Source organism: Bos javanicus, chromosome 28 (genome assembly GCF_032452875.1).
Source record: "Bos javanicus breed banteng chromosome 28, ARS-OSU_banteng_1.0, whole genome shotgun sequence".
Taxonomy (NCBI): domain Eukaryota; kingdom Metazoa; phylum Chordata; class Mammalia; order Artiodactyla; family Bovidae; genus Bos; species Bos javanicus.
The window spans coordinates 25532581-25551969 of NC_083895.1; the positions used below are offsets into that span (position 1 = coordinate 25532581).

A 19389-nucleotide genomic window follows, 5' to 3' on the forward strand; every position below is an offset into this window, starting at 1 on the left:
ATATTTGCTTTTAAAGTAATCTACAAGAACACTATATGTGCTCAGCCCTGTCTTTGAGATTTTCTTGGAAACTTCAAGATTAATTTTGACATGAATTCTATTGATAGGATAATCAGCAAGGATGCAAAAAAAAAAAAAAGAAGCTTGGAGATAAAATCAATGCAAACTAGTACAGCCACTATGGAGAACAGTGTGGAGATTCCTTAAAAAACTGGAAATAGAACTGCCTTATGATCCAGCAATCCCACTGCTGGGCATACACACTGAGGAAACCAGAAGGGAAAGAGACACGTGTACCCCAATGTTCATCGCAGCACTGTTTATAATAGCCAGGACATGGAAGCAACCTAGATGTCCATCAGCAGATGAATGGATAAGAAAGCTGTGGTACATATACACAATGGAGTATTACTCAGCCATTAAAAAGAATACATTTGAATCAGTTCTAATGAGGTGGATGAAACTGGAGCCTATTATACAGAGTGAAGTAAGCCAGAAGGAAAAACATAAATACAGTATACTAACGCATATATATGGAATTTAGAAAGATGGTAACAATTACCCGGTGTACGAGACAGCAAAAGAGACACTGATGTATAGAACAGTCTTATGGACTCTGTGGGAGAGGGAGAGGGTGGGAAGACCTGGGAGAATGACATTGAAACATGTAAAATATCATGTAAGAAACGAGTTGCCAGTCCAGCCAGGTTCGATGCACGATACTGGATGCTTGGGGCTAGTGCACTGGGATGACCCAGAGGGATGGTATAGGGAGGGAGGAGGGAGGAGGGTTCAGGATGGGGAACACATGTATACCTGTGGTGGATTCATTTTGATATTTGGCAAAACTAATACAATTATGTAAAGTTTAAAAATAAAATTAAATTAAAAAAGAATCAAAGAAATATAAGTAAAAGGTATCATGCTCATTCAAAATGGCCCCTAAAATGACAGAAAACAACCACAGACAAATGATAACTTTTCTGAAAGAAACAAAGGAAATTATATTCTAGAACGCTAAGAAGCCAAAGGAGGTCCTCTCCCTGCTACCTGGAAGTCAATCAAATCTCTCTGTAGAACAACGGGAATAAACCCTTTGGGCATCAACATCTAGACTGGGGTGTATCAGAGAAGTCCTCCATTAGAAGTCAAAGAGGAAAGAAAAACATGGTGCTTAGAAAAAGAATTAGTGTCTAGTTTGTCATCTAGACACTTAAGACAAGGAGAAGAGAGAAATTAAGGGAAAAGTTGAAAGGGGTTGTTCTCAAAGGAATTTCATGTGATTCTAGGTACACATAATTCATTGGGGCATATGTGACAGAGTGAAGCACAGTTTGGAAGAAAGGTATTTTCTCCTCTTCTGAAAAAGCCCAGTGTCATTCTGCTACTTTGAAAATTTAGAGGTACTGAGACCTTGGCATGTCCATTTCCAGTCTTAAAAATGGGCATCTTTGGCAGTTACCTTCTACACATCAACTAGAGGAAACCAGGCAAAGTGGAAAAACATGGCAGATAGACTAGTTTGGGAGAACTGATGAGTCAAACATCAGAGACTTCAAAAACGAGATGAAGGGAAGAGCAGAAGAGAAGCTTTACAGGAAAATCTCCTATAATAAGTAAGTGAAGGCCGTTACAAGAACCCTTGATTACTGCCACTAATGGAACTTCTTCTGAAGTTTCAGCCACTGATGAAGAGGTAGGAGGCCAGGGAATCAGCTGACAAAGGAAGACAAGCATCAGGGCTATACGGTAGATGCTCAAGGAAACCGGAAACTGTGAGGCCCCACAGAGGCTAGAGTATTATTTTAAGACTAGTTTGTGGTTTGGAAATTGGATGGATCCATTAAAACCATGGGAGCTAGGAAACCTTATTGTCCCTCAACAGCATGAGTTTGTGGATGCAAACTTGAAAATTGCTCCAACAGAACTCTCCTCCATATCTCTACTTCTTTCTGTGTGTTGCTCGGCTTTGCACACGATATAACTGTTTAATGCTGGGTAACTGCTTAACTATACCCAAAGTCAATTCCCAAAAGAGAGGATGGCAATAGGACCAATTTACCATCATACCCCAGAGGCAGAGCTCTCATGCCAGACTGCCTCACCGGCTTCTTGCCAACCTATAATTGTCAATAAGTCAGTTGCCCACCCTGATAAGGTCAGATGTGATCAGAGTGGAAAGGTGACTAATCAGATGGAGACTTAATGGAAAAAGAACCCCTGAAAAGGTAGCAATGGAAAAATAATGGTTTTCAGGGCTGTTCACAAATATTCCCATCCTCCTGGGCACAGAACAAGATCATACATCTAGCATCCCCACTGACCACATGACTTGCTTTGACAAAAGCAATGTGAGTGGAACTGACATATGTCACATCCAGGTGGACAATTTAGGAGCCCTTGCATGATTCATAGTGTTCCCTTTCCCTGTTGTAACCATAGTGGAAATAAATATAGATGGAATATACATTAGCCTGGGTCCCTGAGTGCCTAAATTAAAGCAGAGACCTCCCAGCCAACTCACTTTAAACATGTAGCTTGAGCAGGAAATGAACTTTTGTTAAGCCAAAATCACTGCAGATGGTGATTGCAGCCATGAAATTAAAAGACGCTTACTCCTTGGAAGGAAAGTTATGACCAACTTAGACAGCATATTAAAAAGCAGAGACATTATTTTTCCAGTAGTCATGTATGGATGTGAGAGTTGGACTATAAAGAAAGCTGAGCGCTGAAGAATTGATGCTTTTGAACTGTGGTGTTGGAGAAGACTCTTGAGAGTCCCTTGGACTGCAAGGAGATCCAACCAGTCCATCATAAAGGAGATAAGTCCTGGGTGTTCATTGGAAGGACTGATGTTGAAGCCGAAACTCCAATATTTTGGCCACCTGATGCGAAGAGCTGACTCATTTGAAAAGACCCTAATGCTGGGAAAGATTGAGGGCAGGAGAAGAAGGGGACAACAGAGAATGAGATGGTTGGATGGCATCACCAACTCAATGGACATGGGTTTTGGTAGACTCCAGGAGTTGGTGATGGACAGGGAGTCCTGGCATGCTGCAGTTCATGGGGTCACAAAGAGTTGGACATGACTGAGCGACTGAACTGAACTGAACTGAAGCCTCAAGAGATTTGGAGGTGGCTTTATCATAGCATAGCCTAGCTTATGCTGACTGATAAAAAATTGAGCAGATATTCTTAAACTTGACCCAATGCATATTATAGAGTATATAAAAGCCATCCCTAAGGGACTCCCAGAAATAGATGTGAAACACTATCAAAGTGGAAACCACGAAAAGGCTAAGAGGTCCTACAAGAGTTAGAAGTGAGAGACAGTGATAATGTTTATTACTATTGATCTAACTCTATATTTACCACTTGAAAACATGAAATATATTTACGTCAGAAAATATATTTGAACCTTTGCCCCCGCAAAAGATCTTCTGTCTTCATTGGAGATAACATTATGAGGAGCTTGTTATTGTTCTTAAGAGATTTTAAATTAATTGTTCTAGCTCACATTCTACATGAATCTGACACATAGAAAATTATATTCTGTGGCAAATAAGATTATAGATGGGTCCATTATGTAACAACTGTAGCATGCTTTAGCAGTTTATATCTCCTTCAGAGAGTATACAACATAGAGATGTAAATTCTTTTAATCGCAATTCTGCATAAATAGACTTTCTGCACTGCATTGCCAAACTTGGATCTTGAAAGTGATAAAGTACAGATGCCTACAGTTGCAATCATAAAAATGTAATTGCTGAGAAAAAAATTATTTCTGATCCATTGGAGGAATTTATTACAGAAGGATGCAACTGTGTAAGTTATCACACATAGAAAATGAAAGTGAATGACTGAAATATATCCCAGCCTGAACATCCCTGCAAAATGACCTAGTGATTTACCTGTGCCCAAAAGAAAAAAAATAGATTAAAGATAAATCAAGTTTGGTCGGAAAGACTGGTAACTATAAAAAGAGCAGAATAAAGATTTATGAATCAATGAATTTAGAAGTCAGAGTGACATAATAATATCTATGACCAATTACTCCAAAAATTAAAATGTAATTTTGACTTTGAGTTATATACAGAGATGGTAAGTAATTTCTGTGGAACTTTGAAAGCAAAGGAATATAACATGAAGATAAATAATGACAAAAGGTGAGACTTTTTTAATGGGATTACTAAATGATAACTTTATCTGGTGGCATTATGAACTTAAAGATCATGTTCCAAAAGAACATTCTTTTGGAATGTTTTCCACTATAATCAGAGACTATATTACATGCTTAAAATAAACAATGTAACAATTTCAAATTAAACACTCTGAAAAAAAAGAATGTGATGATATATTTAGTATGATGTTATTCTAGTAAAAAATCTTTAATTTAATGGAATTTTTTATTGTATTGATAGGTAATACATGATCAAAGTGACGAGAAGGTTGTTCATCAAATCCAAATTAATGACTCTGACTTTGAAATGTACTGGTTTTTTGTAAGGAGAATCCCATTATAATGAAAATCAAGAGCTTGGGCAAATAATTTTATTGTACAAAAATTCTCTTTTTAACATGAGACCATTCTGTGGGTGGCAAAGACAGGGACTTCAGTGAAGTTTCAGAGTCATCTAATATCAATTTCATACCAGATATTAGTATCTTATAGACTGCCAAAGTTCATAATTAAGCTATCATCAGTGAGGCACATGTTTTAAATCATCTTTCCAGTAGGAGATATGCTAAGTAAAAATATGTACAAAGCTTACTCTTAGAGCTACTCTCCTCCCCACCATCCATCTCACAAAGACAAGCAGAAAATGTTTAAATCAGAGGTAAGGTCAGTGTCATTTCTCACTTAAGAAACCCTAGAGTACTTCAAGGCCTTAGAAAAAGGGACAATTTGTCTTAGGGGATATGATGGAAGGTAAGTCTAAAGAGGAGTTTTCTCATAAATTTGGGGTTAAAAACAAAAAATTTAAATCTATACTATAGTGTAAGTTTCTCCAAGCTCTACTCTAAGAAAAGCCAATAAATAAAACCTGGGCTTACATAATAAAGTCAGAGAATCATTATGCATATTATCAAGGAATTATTCACTTTATGGAAAGATTTTTATTATAGAATAACTTAAATATCTGCTTTTCTCATACATTTTGGTATTTTAAAATAATTTCCTATTTGACAGATGAGCCACCATGTGCTCTGAGGCAAGTCACCTAAATTCTTTAGGCTGTTTCTAGTTGTTTCCTTTTCTGTGTAATAAGAATGGTTTTAACCATGCTGCCTGCCTCACTCAGTTTTCATGACAATTGAACAAGATAATTTGCATAAAGGTACTTTCAAAACTGCATATGCATATTATTACTTTTTTGCTTTTTAAAGAGAATCTGGGGAGGAACTTTCAGAATGTTATCATTATTATTACTAAATAGATACCTTCGTACACTTTAAAACATCTTAAAAGACAATTTTGGATAACATATCATTCTATAAAAATCAAATCTTTCCATTATTTATTTTTCCTATGTTCTTAGTACTTTTGCAGTTACTATTCATTGTAATTTCCATGTTATCAATACCTGGATTATGAGAGGCTCCAGTAGTTTCTCTACAGTGAATGTCTGGACCCGCAGATCCTGAGGATTGATACTCAGTGTGATTGGTGTTTCAGTTGACATGCTGCCTGTGCACAAAAACAAAAAGACATTTACTAATAAAGAAAAAATACTTTCTAGAGGAAAGCACTAATGAAAATCATAGCATATGTGTGCTTAGTATTCAAGCACCTCCTCCTGCTATCAGCTGTAGCCCTCAGAGGACAAAGGTGCCAAGTCCACCAACAGAGATACAAGATATTCCCCAGCTGTTTTCTCAGGTCATGTTTCTGGGCTTGGGTCCTCTAACAAATTAATTTATGCTGGTTTGTTCATGACTAAAATTATAACCCAGCCAAGGTGAGTTTGCATTTGATCAGGAGTCTTAATTAAAAAAAGAATGGCTGAGTTGGTGAGAGATATCTTGCAGCAAACACATGCTTTGACTTCCACGAAATCATAAGCACTAAGGCAGCTAGAGCCCATATTTTGCCTGTTGTTAATGATCATTCAGATGAGGAATCAGGTAGGACTTTGGAAGACATGATACATCTCTCTATTTGGGGAATCATTTGAGGGTTTTGATTTGAAGAAGAACGTTTTGGGCAATTTACTTTCCTTTACAGAAAAGAAACTAACATAAATTGGCATCGTTATTATAAAAAGAAAGACAAATCTTCATATTTGGGCAAGACAAAATAAGAAAAACATTGCAAACCATTCTTTCAGACCTTAATATAAATCTTAAATGTTGGTTCAGTGAGACTTTTCAATAAGAATACATATATAGCAAGTGACCATGTGTAGAATTTCATAACATATTCAAAGTAACACATCAGCCATGAAGACTATTACCCAAATTTCTAAGCCCACAAATCTATATTAACTTATTCACAGTCAATAATCTTCCAGCAAGTATTTACTGAAGGTTCACAAGATAACAGTAAGAAACACATCTGTACTATATATAACTTGGCTTATTATTAGCCTATAAACTATTATAGTCTATAGAAGTATGTGTTACTATCAATGCACAAATTTTTCCATTTAGTTGTTGCCTATTTTCTTTCAAAGTTTCTTCCAAACTTTCTTCTACGTTTCTTATTTTCTTACAAAGTTCATTCGTAAAACCAAGGTTGGTTTTGGTTTTACAAATGGACTATGGAGATAGATGAATAAGTGAAAGAAAGAATGACACGTTTTCATGAAATCATGTTCTATCCCAGAATCAGTCCTTTCAACACTCCTCTCAATCTCAGGGATTCTAGGAAAGAGTAGTGTTCTTTTTTCTATACCTCTGCCTCCAACCCCTAAGGGAAGTCAGAATCTCAGGGTAGGGTCCATGTTCACTCCAACTCCTTGCCCGAGAGTCTGCACCTATTCTCCTTCTACCTTTCTCAGATCCCACTGTTTTAGTTCCACATAATCAGCATCTCTCTGCCCTTCAGCCTCTCACGCTCTCTCACATCCTTCCCCTGGATCCATAAATGTTTTAGTGTATATATATCCAAAGATAATCATGATCTCTTTATGTACATGTAACTGAAAAGATCAGTGCTTCACTAAGCCTATACCATATGCCTGATACATGTACAGAGAGAGAGATGCACAAACAAAACCACCCTGTACAAAAAAAAAAAAAAAAAAATCTTCCTTATTGGCTCTTTTCTTGATGTAATTTAATTCTTAGATAATAATACTTGGTTAAATAGAGGCAAATATTATAGAGCCTAGAAACCTTCAGATCAGATCAGTCGCTCAGTCGTGTCCGACTCTTTGCGACCCCATGAATTGCAGCACACCAGGCCTCCCTGTCCATCACCAACTCCGGGAGTCCACTCAGACTCACGTCCATTGAGTCAGTGATGCCATCCAGCCATCTCATCATCTGTCGTCCCCTTCTCCTCCTGCCCCCAATCCCTCCCAACATCAGAGTCTTTTCCAATGAGTCAACTCTTCGCATGAGGTGGCCAAAGTACTGGAGTTTCAGCTTTAGCATCAGTCCTTCCAAAGAAATCCCAGGGCTGATCTCCTTCAGAATGGACTGGTTGGATCTCCTTGCAGTCCAAGGGACTCTCAAGAGTCTTCTCCAACACCACAGTTCAAAAGCATCAATTCTTCGGCACTCAGCCTTCTTCACAGTCCAACTCTCACATCCATACATGACCACAGGAAAAACCATAGCCTTGACTAGACGGACCTTTGTTGGCAAAGTAATGTCTCTGCTTTTCAATATGCTATCTAGGTTGGTCATAACTTTCCTTCCGAGGAGTAAGCATCTTTTAATTTCATGGCTGCAGTCACCATCTGCAGTGATTTTGGAGCCCAGAAAAACAAAGTCGGACACTGTTTCCACTATTTCCCCATCTATTTCCCATGAAGTGATGGGACCGGATGCCATGATCTTCGTTTTCTGAATGTTGAGCTTGGAGACAACTTTTTCACTCTCCACTTTCACCTTCATCAAGAGGCTTTTTAGTTCCTCTTCACCTTCTGCCATAAGGGTGGTGTCATCTGCATATCTGAGGTTATTGATATTTCTCCCGGCAATCTTGATTGCTCTCCAAATATATGCCACATGGCTACATTCCATGACTCTCTTACTACAAAAATGGATATATAAAGTATTCTTGAGAATAATAAGACTCTGCCAAAGACTGTCTCCAGTGACTCAACAGAGAAATTTGTACATATAGTCAAAATTGTGATTTCAAATAACTTATAATCAGATAAACTCATAATTAATATTTATAATTATTTCATATATCTTATTAAAAACAGATAATTATGCTGAAATTTTCAAATGAAACAATTATCACAAATCTAATAATTTAAGAAAGCATTTAAGTACAATCACATCTCCAAAATTGAGTATACTATTAAAAATACTAACACTGTACATACTAATCACTTTTTGTATAGTATCAAAACATTTTCTAGTTAACTGAGGAAACTGATTTGGAGATCAAGGCAATAATAGGCATCAAACTGCAGAATTTTGCAAATGAAGTCAAAGCAAGGTCAAAGTCTGACGAGTTTTTACCAACCTTTTGTAGCCATAATGCAATGTGAATCCAAAACTAAAATCCTGCTAGGGTATGGGTATTATAACCCAAGGCATTTGCACTTCATAATCCACAAAATTTTAAGAGTTAGAAAGTATCTCTGAAACAATTCAAGGACACCTCCTACAGCGTCCTTCATTTCAACAATGTACTGGGAAATGAGATGCTCACTATACCATTAGATGCCAGTAATTACTTTTATAAAGTTCTTCCTCTTGTTGAGTTGAAATCTGACATTTTTTAACTTCTAACCCCTAGAGATAGGTTTATAAAGTGGGAAAGGTTCAGGTTTGGAAACAAGCAGACTAGATTAAACCCCAATTTTCAGAACTTAAGGGAGGAAAACAAATCTCTTGACAACAGTAATAGATGTCTCCAGGGGTAGTCTGTAAGGCGGAACAAAGTATCATGTGGATACTTCCTTTCTCCCAGGTTGCCTTTGTCCATATGCCTACATTTTCTTTACTCCACTTTATTCCTTGCTTTAAATTGAGCTTATAGCAATTTAAAACTCATTCAGTTTAACAAGTATTTCACTTTTAAGTGAAGTTAACTCTGAGAGGTCATGGGGGATACACATTCTATTAATGCTTCAGAAGAGTCCATGAGACCAAGGTGATGTGTCTTCCCAGAGCTCATATATACCCTTTCTGACACACTCAGTACCCCCAACTCTCTACTTAGTCCAAGTCCACTTCCAATGCCTATGCCAGCCTCTTTCTGCAACCCAAACTTCTAAGTGCAAATGACAACATGCCCATCCCCATACCTGAGAGGTAGCCAAGAGGCCGCTGTTTGCTGATGAGTATTTTGGAGCTCAGACATGCAAGTTGTCCATTTGCATGTACCCAAGGCCTCTCAAGTACAAGATAGAGCCAGAAGTGGAAAGGAAAGGAAGCTGACCATCAGGGGCAGCACCTCATTCTAACAGGAAACGTCAAGGAATACAAGAATTCTAAATCCAGATCTATATCTTTCAGGTCAATTTAGAGGTATAGTTCTCAAGGCAGAAAGATAAGAGGATAGAACCTATTTTAGCAACTTGTTAGCTTTATTTGTAGCTTTCACATATGTAAGTATGGTATGCAGGCCTCCATGTATATTTTCATTCTGCTGACTACAAATGTTAAGGACAGAACTACCCAAACTTTCTAGCACTCCATATCACCAAGTTCTGCCCTTTTAGTCAGATTTGCTCTTTCATTCTATCCTCAATCTTCTAAAACATGCAGTTAACACAGAGGTACAGTAAAAAGGCATCAGTTCTTCCACATTTAGGAAAAGACTTTCAAGCTTCTGCAACAAAATTACTTCTCTTTTCCTCTCTGTTTCCCCCTCATTCAAATACTCCCTGTTATTACTTTTCCTTAAGTTTACTTGTTTCCATGCAAGAGTTGTTATTCGCTGCATATATTTCTTTACTCCTTTTATTAAAATTATTTTTGTGAACATTCAGCATTACATTCATGAGAAAATAAACAATTTAAAAACTCAAAAATACAACAAAATTCATAATTTATTGATATCTATGAAGATTAAACTGTTTTTCCATGTACCTATGTTTATTATTACTTATTTATTATTGACCCTTTCTCATGTGATTTTTCTCTAAGTAATCATTATACATCATCTCTATTAACATGGTTCTTTCTATGCCCTAATTATTGTCACAACATTAACACACACACACATGCATATGTGTATGAACACATTCACATGCCTGTGATGGCTTTATCTGAGAATAGATTTCTTTCCTTCAAGTTTAAAGTGCTTTGATGGTGTCAACAATTCTTCTATGAAAAGTATCTTTGGGCTTCATGAGATCCATTTGGGATCTCATATAGTGAAATAGAAAAGGGAAATACTTTTAGTAGGTCATAATCCCTACCATCTTCAGTGGTAAAGAATCTGCCTGTCAGTGCAGGAGATGTGGATTCAATCCCTGGGTCAGGAAGATCCCCTGGAGAAGGAAATGACAACCCACTCCAGTATTCTTGCCTGGGAAATCCCATGGACAGAGGAGCTTGGCAGGCTACAGTGCATGAGGTCACAAAAGAATTGGACATGACTTAGTGACTAAACAACAAAAAAATCCCATGATCATTACAAATGTTAATATTAGCTGACACTGTACTTCTAAAATATCAGAAGAAAGGATGAGCAACTAATTAAGGGTTTCCAAGTACTGAGATAGCTTCATGAAATAGAACATTTATTTTAATTATCATTAAAAATTTCTATTGAGTACAAAACAAAAGTAGGCTTCACTCTCCCTCATCGGCATCCAGTAGAAGGTTTAGCTGAATGTGGTTAGGAGTAATGTGAAGGAGTGGAACCAAGTTTTAATTGACCAAAAAATCATCTAAATTACAATAAACAGGTTTAAGTAAAGAAAAGGAAAACGGGGCATGGGGGATTTACTGCATAATTTAATCACAATTGATTTTGTATAATTAAGTCTTAGCTAGAGTGAAACCAAATGGAAAGGGGACAACTATAATTTTAAAAATTTCCACTATAATGTCTACACATAGCTATTTTCCAAGTGTACCTCCATCCCCACCCCAAACCCCCATTTCCATGCTTCCAATGCAATCATCTACTGGATTGTTTGTCCTGTCAAGAAAGAAATACACACATCTTTTACTCATTTGGTGAACAAAAGGAACTTAGGTTTGTCAGAGTCAATAAAATCAAGCAATTGTCTAATAATTGAATTTCTCTCTTTTCAGATGTTCTTCTTACATTTTACAATACTTTCCATGTATTTATTTAAGATCAATAATCAGTGTAAGCTCTTCTACCTTGCCCTTTGGTCAGTTATAAGACCTAAGTGATTTGAGATCAGAGGCACCCCTAGACTATAGGGCACCATTCATTTATTCACTAATTCAACTTATATTTATTGTTTCTACTTTGTGCTAGTCACGGGAAAGGAGAGAGCATAAACAATAACCCTTATAACAGTAACATCATTTAGTGCCTTAGAAAAAGACATGCTAGCAAAAAAAGAAAAACAGAGTAAGTGATAAGAGAGTTGGGAGCAGACTGCAATATTAAATAAGATAAATATTAACCTCAATGAGAAGAGTACATTTGAGCAACGACTTCAGGAGGTTAGGAAATTAGCCAAGCAGAGGTCTGGGAGAAGAGCATTCTAGGCAGAGATAACAACTGAAGAAAAAACCTAATGACAGGAGAGTACTGTTTGCAGATGAACAAGGAGGCCAGGGTAAGTGGCTTGGCGTGAACTAAAAAAGCATAGTAAAAGAGAAGGTCAGAATGGTAATGGAGTTAGTTAAGGGGGGTACAGGGGGGAAGCACAGATCATATCAAACCATGAGACATCATGCAGGGGTTTGAACACTGGAGAAACATAATCTGTTTTATATTTTGAAAGGATCACTCTGGTGAATAAAAGGAAGTATTGAAGGCAAGAGCAAAATTAGGGACACTATTGGGAAACTTCTGTAGTGACCCCGATGAGAGAAAATAATGGCCTAAACCTGACTGGTGGCAGCAGAAATGAACAGAAGTGGTCAGATTGTAGACAATTGTGAACCAATAGGAATTCTGGACCGATTTGAACATAGGATAAAAAGAATTCAAGATAGCTTTAAGTTTTTTGTCTGAAGCAACTGGAAGGATGGTAGTGCCATTAACTGAGGTAGGGATGCTGCAGGAGGAACAGGAAGATGAAGAGCCCTGTTTGGGACATGAGTTGAGATACATACAAATTCAGGATGTATAATAGACATCCAAGTAAAGATGTTATTAGTAAGTAGGCAGTTAGATATATGAAAGTAGAGTTTGGGAGAGAAGTCTGGGATCAAAATACAGATTTCAGAGTTGACAACATAAAGACAGATGAAATTTGACAACCAAGGAAGATGTGGACCAGAAGAAGACAGGTCGGAGTCAAAGGATTATTGTGAATGAATGGAAATATAGGCAGCAGTACTCAGAGGTTTAGAGAATTAAGATTTGCTTTAAGTGAACTAGTAAAATCTGAGTCTTTCAGGCAGACCAATTAGAAAAAGCCCTGTAGGTGTTAGCAGGAAGGCCCGCAGTTTGTCCAGCAGAGGGAGGACTAGATTTCAGCTCCACTCAGCCCCTCAGCAGGGCAACAACGCAGCAGCCAGTGTGAGAACCACTGCAGCTTCTCCACTCCCACTGTCTACAAAAGGATTCTTAAATTCTACATTTCATCACCATTGGATCTCAGTAATTAAGAGGACTGGCTTTGAAGCTGGTCTGGGTGAGAATCTAGGCTCTGCTCACTGGTGACTTTAGGCAAGTTAGTGAACCTCGCTAAACATCAGCTTCCTCAGAAAAGGAGTATGTAAAGGCTGTATATTGTCACCCTGCTTATTTAACTTATATGCAGAGTACATCATGAGAAACGCTGGGCTGGAGGAAGCACAAGCTGGAATCAAGAAATACCAATAACCTCAGATACGCAAATACCACCACCCTTATGGCAGAAAGTGAAGAAGAACTAAAAAGCCTCTTGATGAAAGTGAAAGAGGAGAGTGAAAAAGTTGGCTTAAAACTCAACATTCATGCAGTCCCATCACTTCATGGCAAATAGATGGGGAAACAATGGAAACAGTGTCAGACTTTATTTTTGGGGGCTCCAAAATCGCTGCAGATGGTGATTGCAGCCATGAAATTAAAAGACGCTTACTCCTCGGAAGGAAAGTTATGAACAACATAGACAGTATATTAAAAAGCAGCCGTCTAGTCAAGGCTATGGTTTTTCCAGTAGTCATGTATGGATGTGAGAGTTGGACTATAAAGAAAGCTGAGCACCGAAGAATTGATGCTTTTGAACTGTGGTGTTGGAGAAGACTCTTGAGAGTCCCTTGGACTGCAAGGAGATCCAACCAGTCCATCCTAAAGGAGATCAGTCCTGGGTGTTCATTGGAAGGACTGATGTTGAAGCTGAAATCCAACACTTTGGCCACCTGATGTGAAGAGCTGACTCATTTGAAAAGACCCTGATGCTGGGAAAGATTGAGGGCAGGAGAAGAAGGGGACGACAGAGGATAAGATGGTTGGATGGCATCACCAACTCAATGGACATGGGTTTGGATGGACTCCAGGAGTTGGTGATGGACAGGGAGGCCTGGCGTGCTGCCATTCATGGGGTCACAAAGAGTCGGACATGACTGAGCAACTGAACTGAACTGAACTGAAGAGTACCTTCTTCAAAATTATCTTGAAGATTAAAATTAAAAATCCATATATGTCGTAACTTAGCCCATGCCTCAGACACCTATTAAGAGCTCAATAAATATTAGTTGATATTATTATCCCCTTTTCAGTAGGAATGTAGAATCTACTTGTCTACATTTAGGTTAAAAATACCTCTTTCATCTATAGAGCCTGTAATTATTATTCAAGAATGTTTTTGCTCTTTGTTCCCATAATGAAAGGGCTTAACACAAAGCTTCCCTCTAGTGACTCATTTCATTGGATCTCTTGACTTCAAAATCTAAGGCATATTAATGCCTACATGTGCATTAATTAGAAATGCAGCATGCCTAAGTACTCTAAAAAATTCCTAAGGCACAACAGCCTCATAAAGAGTCTTGAGCCCCTTGAAATCAATTCTAGAGTGAGACATAAGAGGTACGTTCCAGAGATAGGGCTACAATTGTTTTATTTTGTTCGGTTGGTTGGTTGACTTTTTTAGGATTTTTGTTTTCTTTTGTTTTAAGAATAAAACAGAGCAAAGGAAATACAATAGAATGTATATATTCCAACATTCCCAACTTTTTGCGACCCCATGGACTGAAGCCCACTAGGCTCCTCTGTCCGTGGGATTTTCCAGGCAAGAATGCTGGAGTGGGTTGCCATTTCCTTCTCCAGGTGATCTTCCCGACCCAGGGATCGAACCCAGGTCTCCTGCACTGTAGGCAGATTCTTTACTGACTGAGCTACAAGGGAAGCCCCCCAACAATGTGGTAAGGCTACAACTATTAAAAGTACCACATGTCCAGATTCATGAGACTGAAATTTTTATTTCCTTAACTTTTAAGAATTCTGGATTTCAATATAGCAAAAAAAAAAAATCACATTTTATAATAAAATGTAAATATCTTTAGCAGGTTACAATTCAAACTTTCAAAGGCTTCTTGGAAGCATTTGAAGTTCTTTCTAACAACCTTTGGATAGTAATCTTGCTGGTGTTTTTTGAAAAATAATCAAACTGAGCTCCTCCCCCCAGAAAAATTGTTTTATGGATTCTTTATAAGAAAATACAAATTAAATTAAATTCAAACATTTGTTTCTTCTGTTCATGGTAACCAAAATAAAACTTGTTTCCCCACATACAACCTGAATGAGAGCTGCAAAAAAAGATTAAAAAAAAAAAAATCCAAATGAATGACTTAACTAATATGAAATAAAACAAAGGAAAACATCAGATTCTATGTATATTTAGGTCTTATGTCCTTCTTGTTTTGAATGGCTGGCTAGTCTAATGGCCCTCCAAAATAAAGAAAAAAGTTGTAATTCAATTTCTGATTTAACTGAAAAGTAAGACTATATATAAGAATTTTGTAAGATGACCTAATTACCCCTCTTCTGATACCACACATTTTAAGTTATTTTATAAAATGACAGTTCACACTAAAAGCTCATTCTTTTTTCACAATGGCACACATTTTCAAAATTGCAGGTAGGAAGAAAGGACAAAAATGCCCCATGGTTATTCTGTGTAGCAATGCCTTTCAACTTAAAGACATTTTGTATAAAATTATACCAGAAGTGAGATCCTATCTCATATAAGCCCAGCTTGAAGTTTACCTGCCTGTTATTTAAAAAGTCAAAGGTCTAAACTGGTCCAATTGAAATCTAAGAAGAAGATAATCTAGTATGTGAAATCTCAGAGAAGCTTTCAGTGGTTCACCCAGGACAAGAATAACTTGCAGTATACGCATCGAGTTTAAACAACCAGGGCAGAAGTAACATGCCCTTCACATACACCTTGAAAGTGACAGTTGCTTTCGTTGCTGCAGGTCCAGTGGGCCTATGGGTCAATTCCACTCCATAATATTATAAGACAGCTCAAATGTATGTGAATTCTCCTAAGGTCTGGTATTTTTGAAAAGCAGAGAACAAAAAAGAGAATAGCAAAAAAAAGAAAAAAGCAGAATTCATATCAACCTCAATTTGAAGCCAAAAAAAGTCCCATTTCTTCATTTTCTGATTACTCACAAATAAAACCCTGCTTATCAAAACAGATAAAACAATGCCATTCTCCCAGATCGTCCCACTCTCTCCCTCTCCCACAGAGTCTAAAAGACTGTTCTATACATCTGTGTCTCTTTTGCTATCTTGCATACAGGGTTATCGTTACCATCTTTCTAAATTCCATATAAATGCGTTAGTATTCTGTATTGGTGCTTTTCTTTCTGGCTTACTTCACTCTGTATAATAGGCAAAACCACAGTCTTTGAAAACACTACATTCATTTTTCCATAAATCTATTAATATATTTGCAAAAACCAGTGATTTGCAACTGTTTTGAGAATTCCAGATTTCTTCTCTACTTCCAGGATTTCCATTCTTCCATACTCTCTTAAAAGAAGTTTTAAAAGTCTGTGCCACTATTTGCAGTAGCCAGGACATGGAAGCAACCCAAATGTTCATCAACAGAGGAATGTATATGAAGATGTGGTATGTATACAATGGAATGTTACTGGGCCATAAAAAGTAACAAAATTGTGCAGTTTGCAGAGACTTGGATGGACCTAGAGACTGTCATACAGAGTGAAGTAAGTCAGAGAAAAACAAATATCATATAATATTGCTTATATGTAGAATCTAGAAAATGATATAGATGAACTTATTTGCAAAGCAGAAATACAGACACTGACATAGAGAATGGACACATGGAAACCAAGGTGGGAAGAGGGGTGGAATGAAGTGTGAGAATGGGATTGACGTATATATACTACTATGTATAAAATATTAGATAACTAATGATAGCCTACTGTATAGCACAGGGAACTCTGCTCTGTGGTGACCTAAATGGGAAAGAAATTTTTAAAGGTGGGGGCGGGGGGACATATGTATATGTATAGTTCATTCAGTTTGCTATATAGCAGAAACTAACACATGTATAGTGGTAAAGCAATTATACTCCAATAAAAATTAATTTTAAAAAAAGTCTGATCCAAGTTTATTCCCTCTTCGAAGGGGGCCACTAGTGCCCCTCTTTTGGAAAGTAGCAACTTGGAATAAAATCTGGCAAACCTCCGGTTTCTGAGGGAAGGGGATGTTTATTTCCTTTTCCTTCCTTTGACCGTGTACATGTATGCTTAATTCTGGATAGACTTGTGCTTTCTCATTCACACACTGAAGCTCCTTTCTTTCTTGACATAGGCCAGAGACATCGATGTACAGCAAGTTTCCTTACTCATCAACTATGACTTCCCCACCAACAGAGAAAACTATATCCACAGAATTGCTCATGGTAGATGTTTCGGCCAGAAGAGTATGGCTATTAATATGGTGAGAGAAGAAGACAAGAGGACTCTTTGAGACATCGAGACCTTCTACAACACTTCCACTGAGGAGATGCCCCTTAATGTTGCTGACCTCACATGAGGGGGGTTGTTGTGCTACCTAGCGCCAGCCAGGGATCAAACCTTGGAGGGGGCCAAGAAGCAGCAGAAGTGAGGAGGGAAGGGAACCAAGGGATGGACATCTTGCCATTTTTCTTTTTTTTTCTTTGACTCTTTGAACAAATGTCACTTTTTGAGGCAAAAAAAAAAAAAAAAAAAGCCTGTGCCAGAATCATCCATCTAACCATCCAAGTCCACCATTTTACTACTACTTGTTAAAATTTTCTCCAAGAACTCTGACTATATACCTGTTAGCCATATTTAACTATTTCTAATCCCACATAGTATTTGTTTCTATAGTAAATAAAAGACTTTCTCCTCTGGGTTCCTTCTGACCATTCTTCCCCAGTGTCTTTTGCTAGCTCTTCCTTATCTACATGCATGTGTGTGCATTCTAAGTCGCTTCAGTCATGTCTGACTCTGTGTGACCCCATAGACCATAACCCGCCAGGTTCTTCTGTCCATGGGATTCTCCAGGCAAGAATACTGGAGTGCGTAGCCATGCCCTCCTCCAGGTAATCTTCCTGACCCAGGGATCAAACCTGTGTCTTACATCTCCTGCATTGGCAGGAGTGTCACCTGGGAAGCCCTCCTTATCTGCTAACTCCTGTTAACTACAGGTCTTACCCCCAGTTCCACCCCTTACATCCTATTCATTGCTCACATTACATTGTTCTTTCAGAACAATATCATCCTGGATTTTCGATTCAACTTAGAACCTCTGATTCAACTGTCCAGACCTCTCACCTAAGCTTTAGAGCTCCTAAATCCACTCCCCACTGAGCTGTCTCACAGGCACCTCAAAACTGAACTCCATGATCTTGTCCTCAAAACCTGTTACCACCATCTTCAGTTCTGATCTGGATTAATTACATCATCACATAATGGGAACTTGCATCCAACCCAGTAATTGGAAGGTCATCTCCAAATATTTTCTTTCACTTTGCCTCTCTCTTCACATCAGATTAGCAGGAAAATTACGTAACTTCTATTCCCTTAACTCCTCTTATATTGGCCATTTCCTCTCTATTAGCATTGGTACTTAGTTCAAACCATGGTTAGACTTACTTAGACTTTCCAATGATACCCTAACTGATCTCCCTTCTAGTTTTTCACAACCTCCAATTCACCCTCCAAACTATTCCCAAGGTGATCTCTTTAATATAAAATAAGATAATGTTACACTAATCCCCTGATTAAAACCGTCAACTGTCAAATATTCTTCTTCTGAACACAATAGAGTTTAGGCTCCACTGAATGACTCAAGGCAATTTGGCCTTCCTTATCTCTCCAGCTTTTTCTCTTTCTTTGACCCACTGCCTCCCTGTATTCCATCCATGCTAAAGAACTTGAAGTTCTCTAAATGGACCATACTCTTTCATGGCCCTAAATTTCTATTCATTCTGTCCCCTTTGTCTGGAATAATCCTAATATCCACTCAATAAGTGCTTGCTCATCTTCCCAACTTCAGCTCAAACAATCTTCTTTACATCTTAATACACACACACACACACAAGAGCATACACGCTCATAGAGGAGGTAAGCAATGCTTTACTCTGCACCCTATACAGATCTCTAAGAGAATCATCATCATCCTACCATCTCCTAGGATTTATTATAATATATAGTAGAATAAAGACATGTTTATGACACTTCCTCCCATCAAAACTGATGGAAGACAGGAAAACCCAAAATTAAACCTTTATCTTCAAGGAAACTTGTCATTATCCAAACTTACAAATAAATGAAAGAAAGAAAGAGAGAGAAACAAAAGAGGAGAGAACCAAAAAAATGCATATAAATACGGATTAATGAAGGAAACAGAGGAAGAACTCGGTGAAATAGTTATTTGTTGTTGTTTTTCAGTTGCTAAGTTATGTCCAACTCTTTGCAACCTCCTGGCCCACAGCACACCAGGCTCTATAACCCTCAGGAGACATACTGTCTCCTGGAGTCTGTGCAAATTCTTGTCTATTGATCCTATCTAATCATCTCATCCTCCATTGCCCTCTTCTCTGTTGCCTTCAATCTTTTCCAGCATTAGAGTCTTTTCCAGTGAGTTGGCTCTTCCTATCAGGTGGCCAAAGT

The 19389-nt window shown here is 37.8% G+C and overlaps 1 protein-coding gene and 1 non-coding gene across 4 annotated transcripts in view; one reads left to right on the forward strand and one right to left on the reverse strand.

Annotated features, from left to right (window-relative positions):
• Window positions 1-19389, reverse strand: part of CTNNA3 (catenin alpha 3) — a 1922060-nt gene that overhangs the window by 1857956 nt on the left and 44715 nt on the right. For all 3 annotated transcript variants that reach the window (XM_061405110.1, XM_061405112.1, XM_061405111.1), the window contains exon 2: window positions 5586-5689. In XM_061405110.1, the coding sequence (XP_061261094.1) occupies window positions 5586-5684 (99 nt within the window). In that variant the 5' untranslated portion in view covers window positions 5685-5689. The remainder of the gene's footprint in view (window positions 1-5585; window positions 5690-19389) is intronic.
• LOC133240813 (small nucleolar RNA SNORA67) lies at window positions 16849-16991 on the forward strand. Its single transcript, XR_009734409.1, has one exon. It is a non-coding gene; the product is annotated as a small nucleolar RNA SNORA67 (small nucleolar RNA).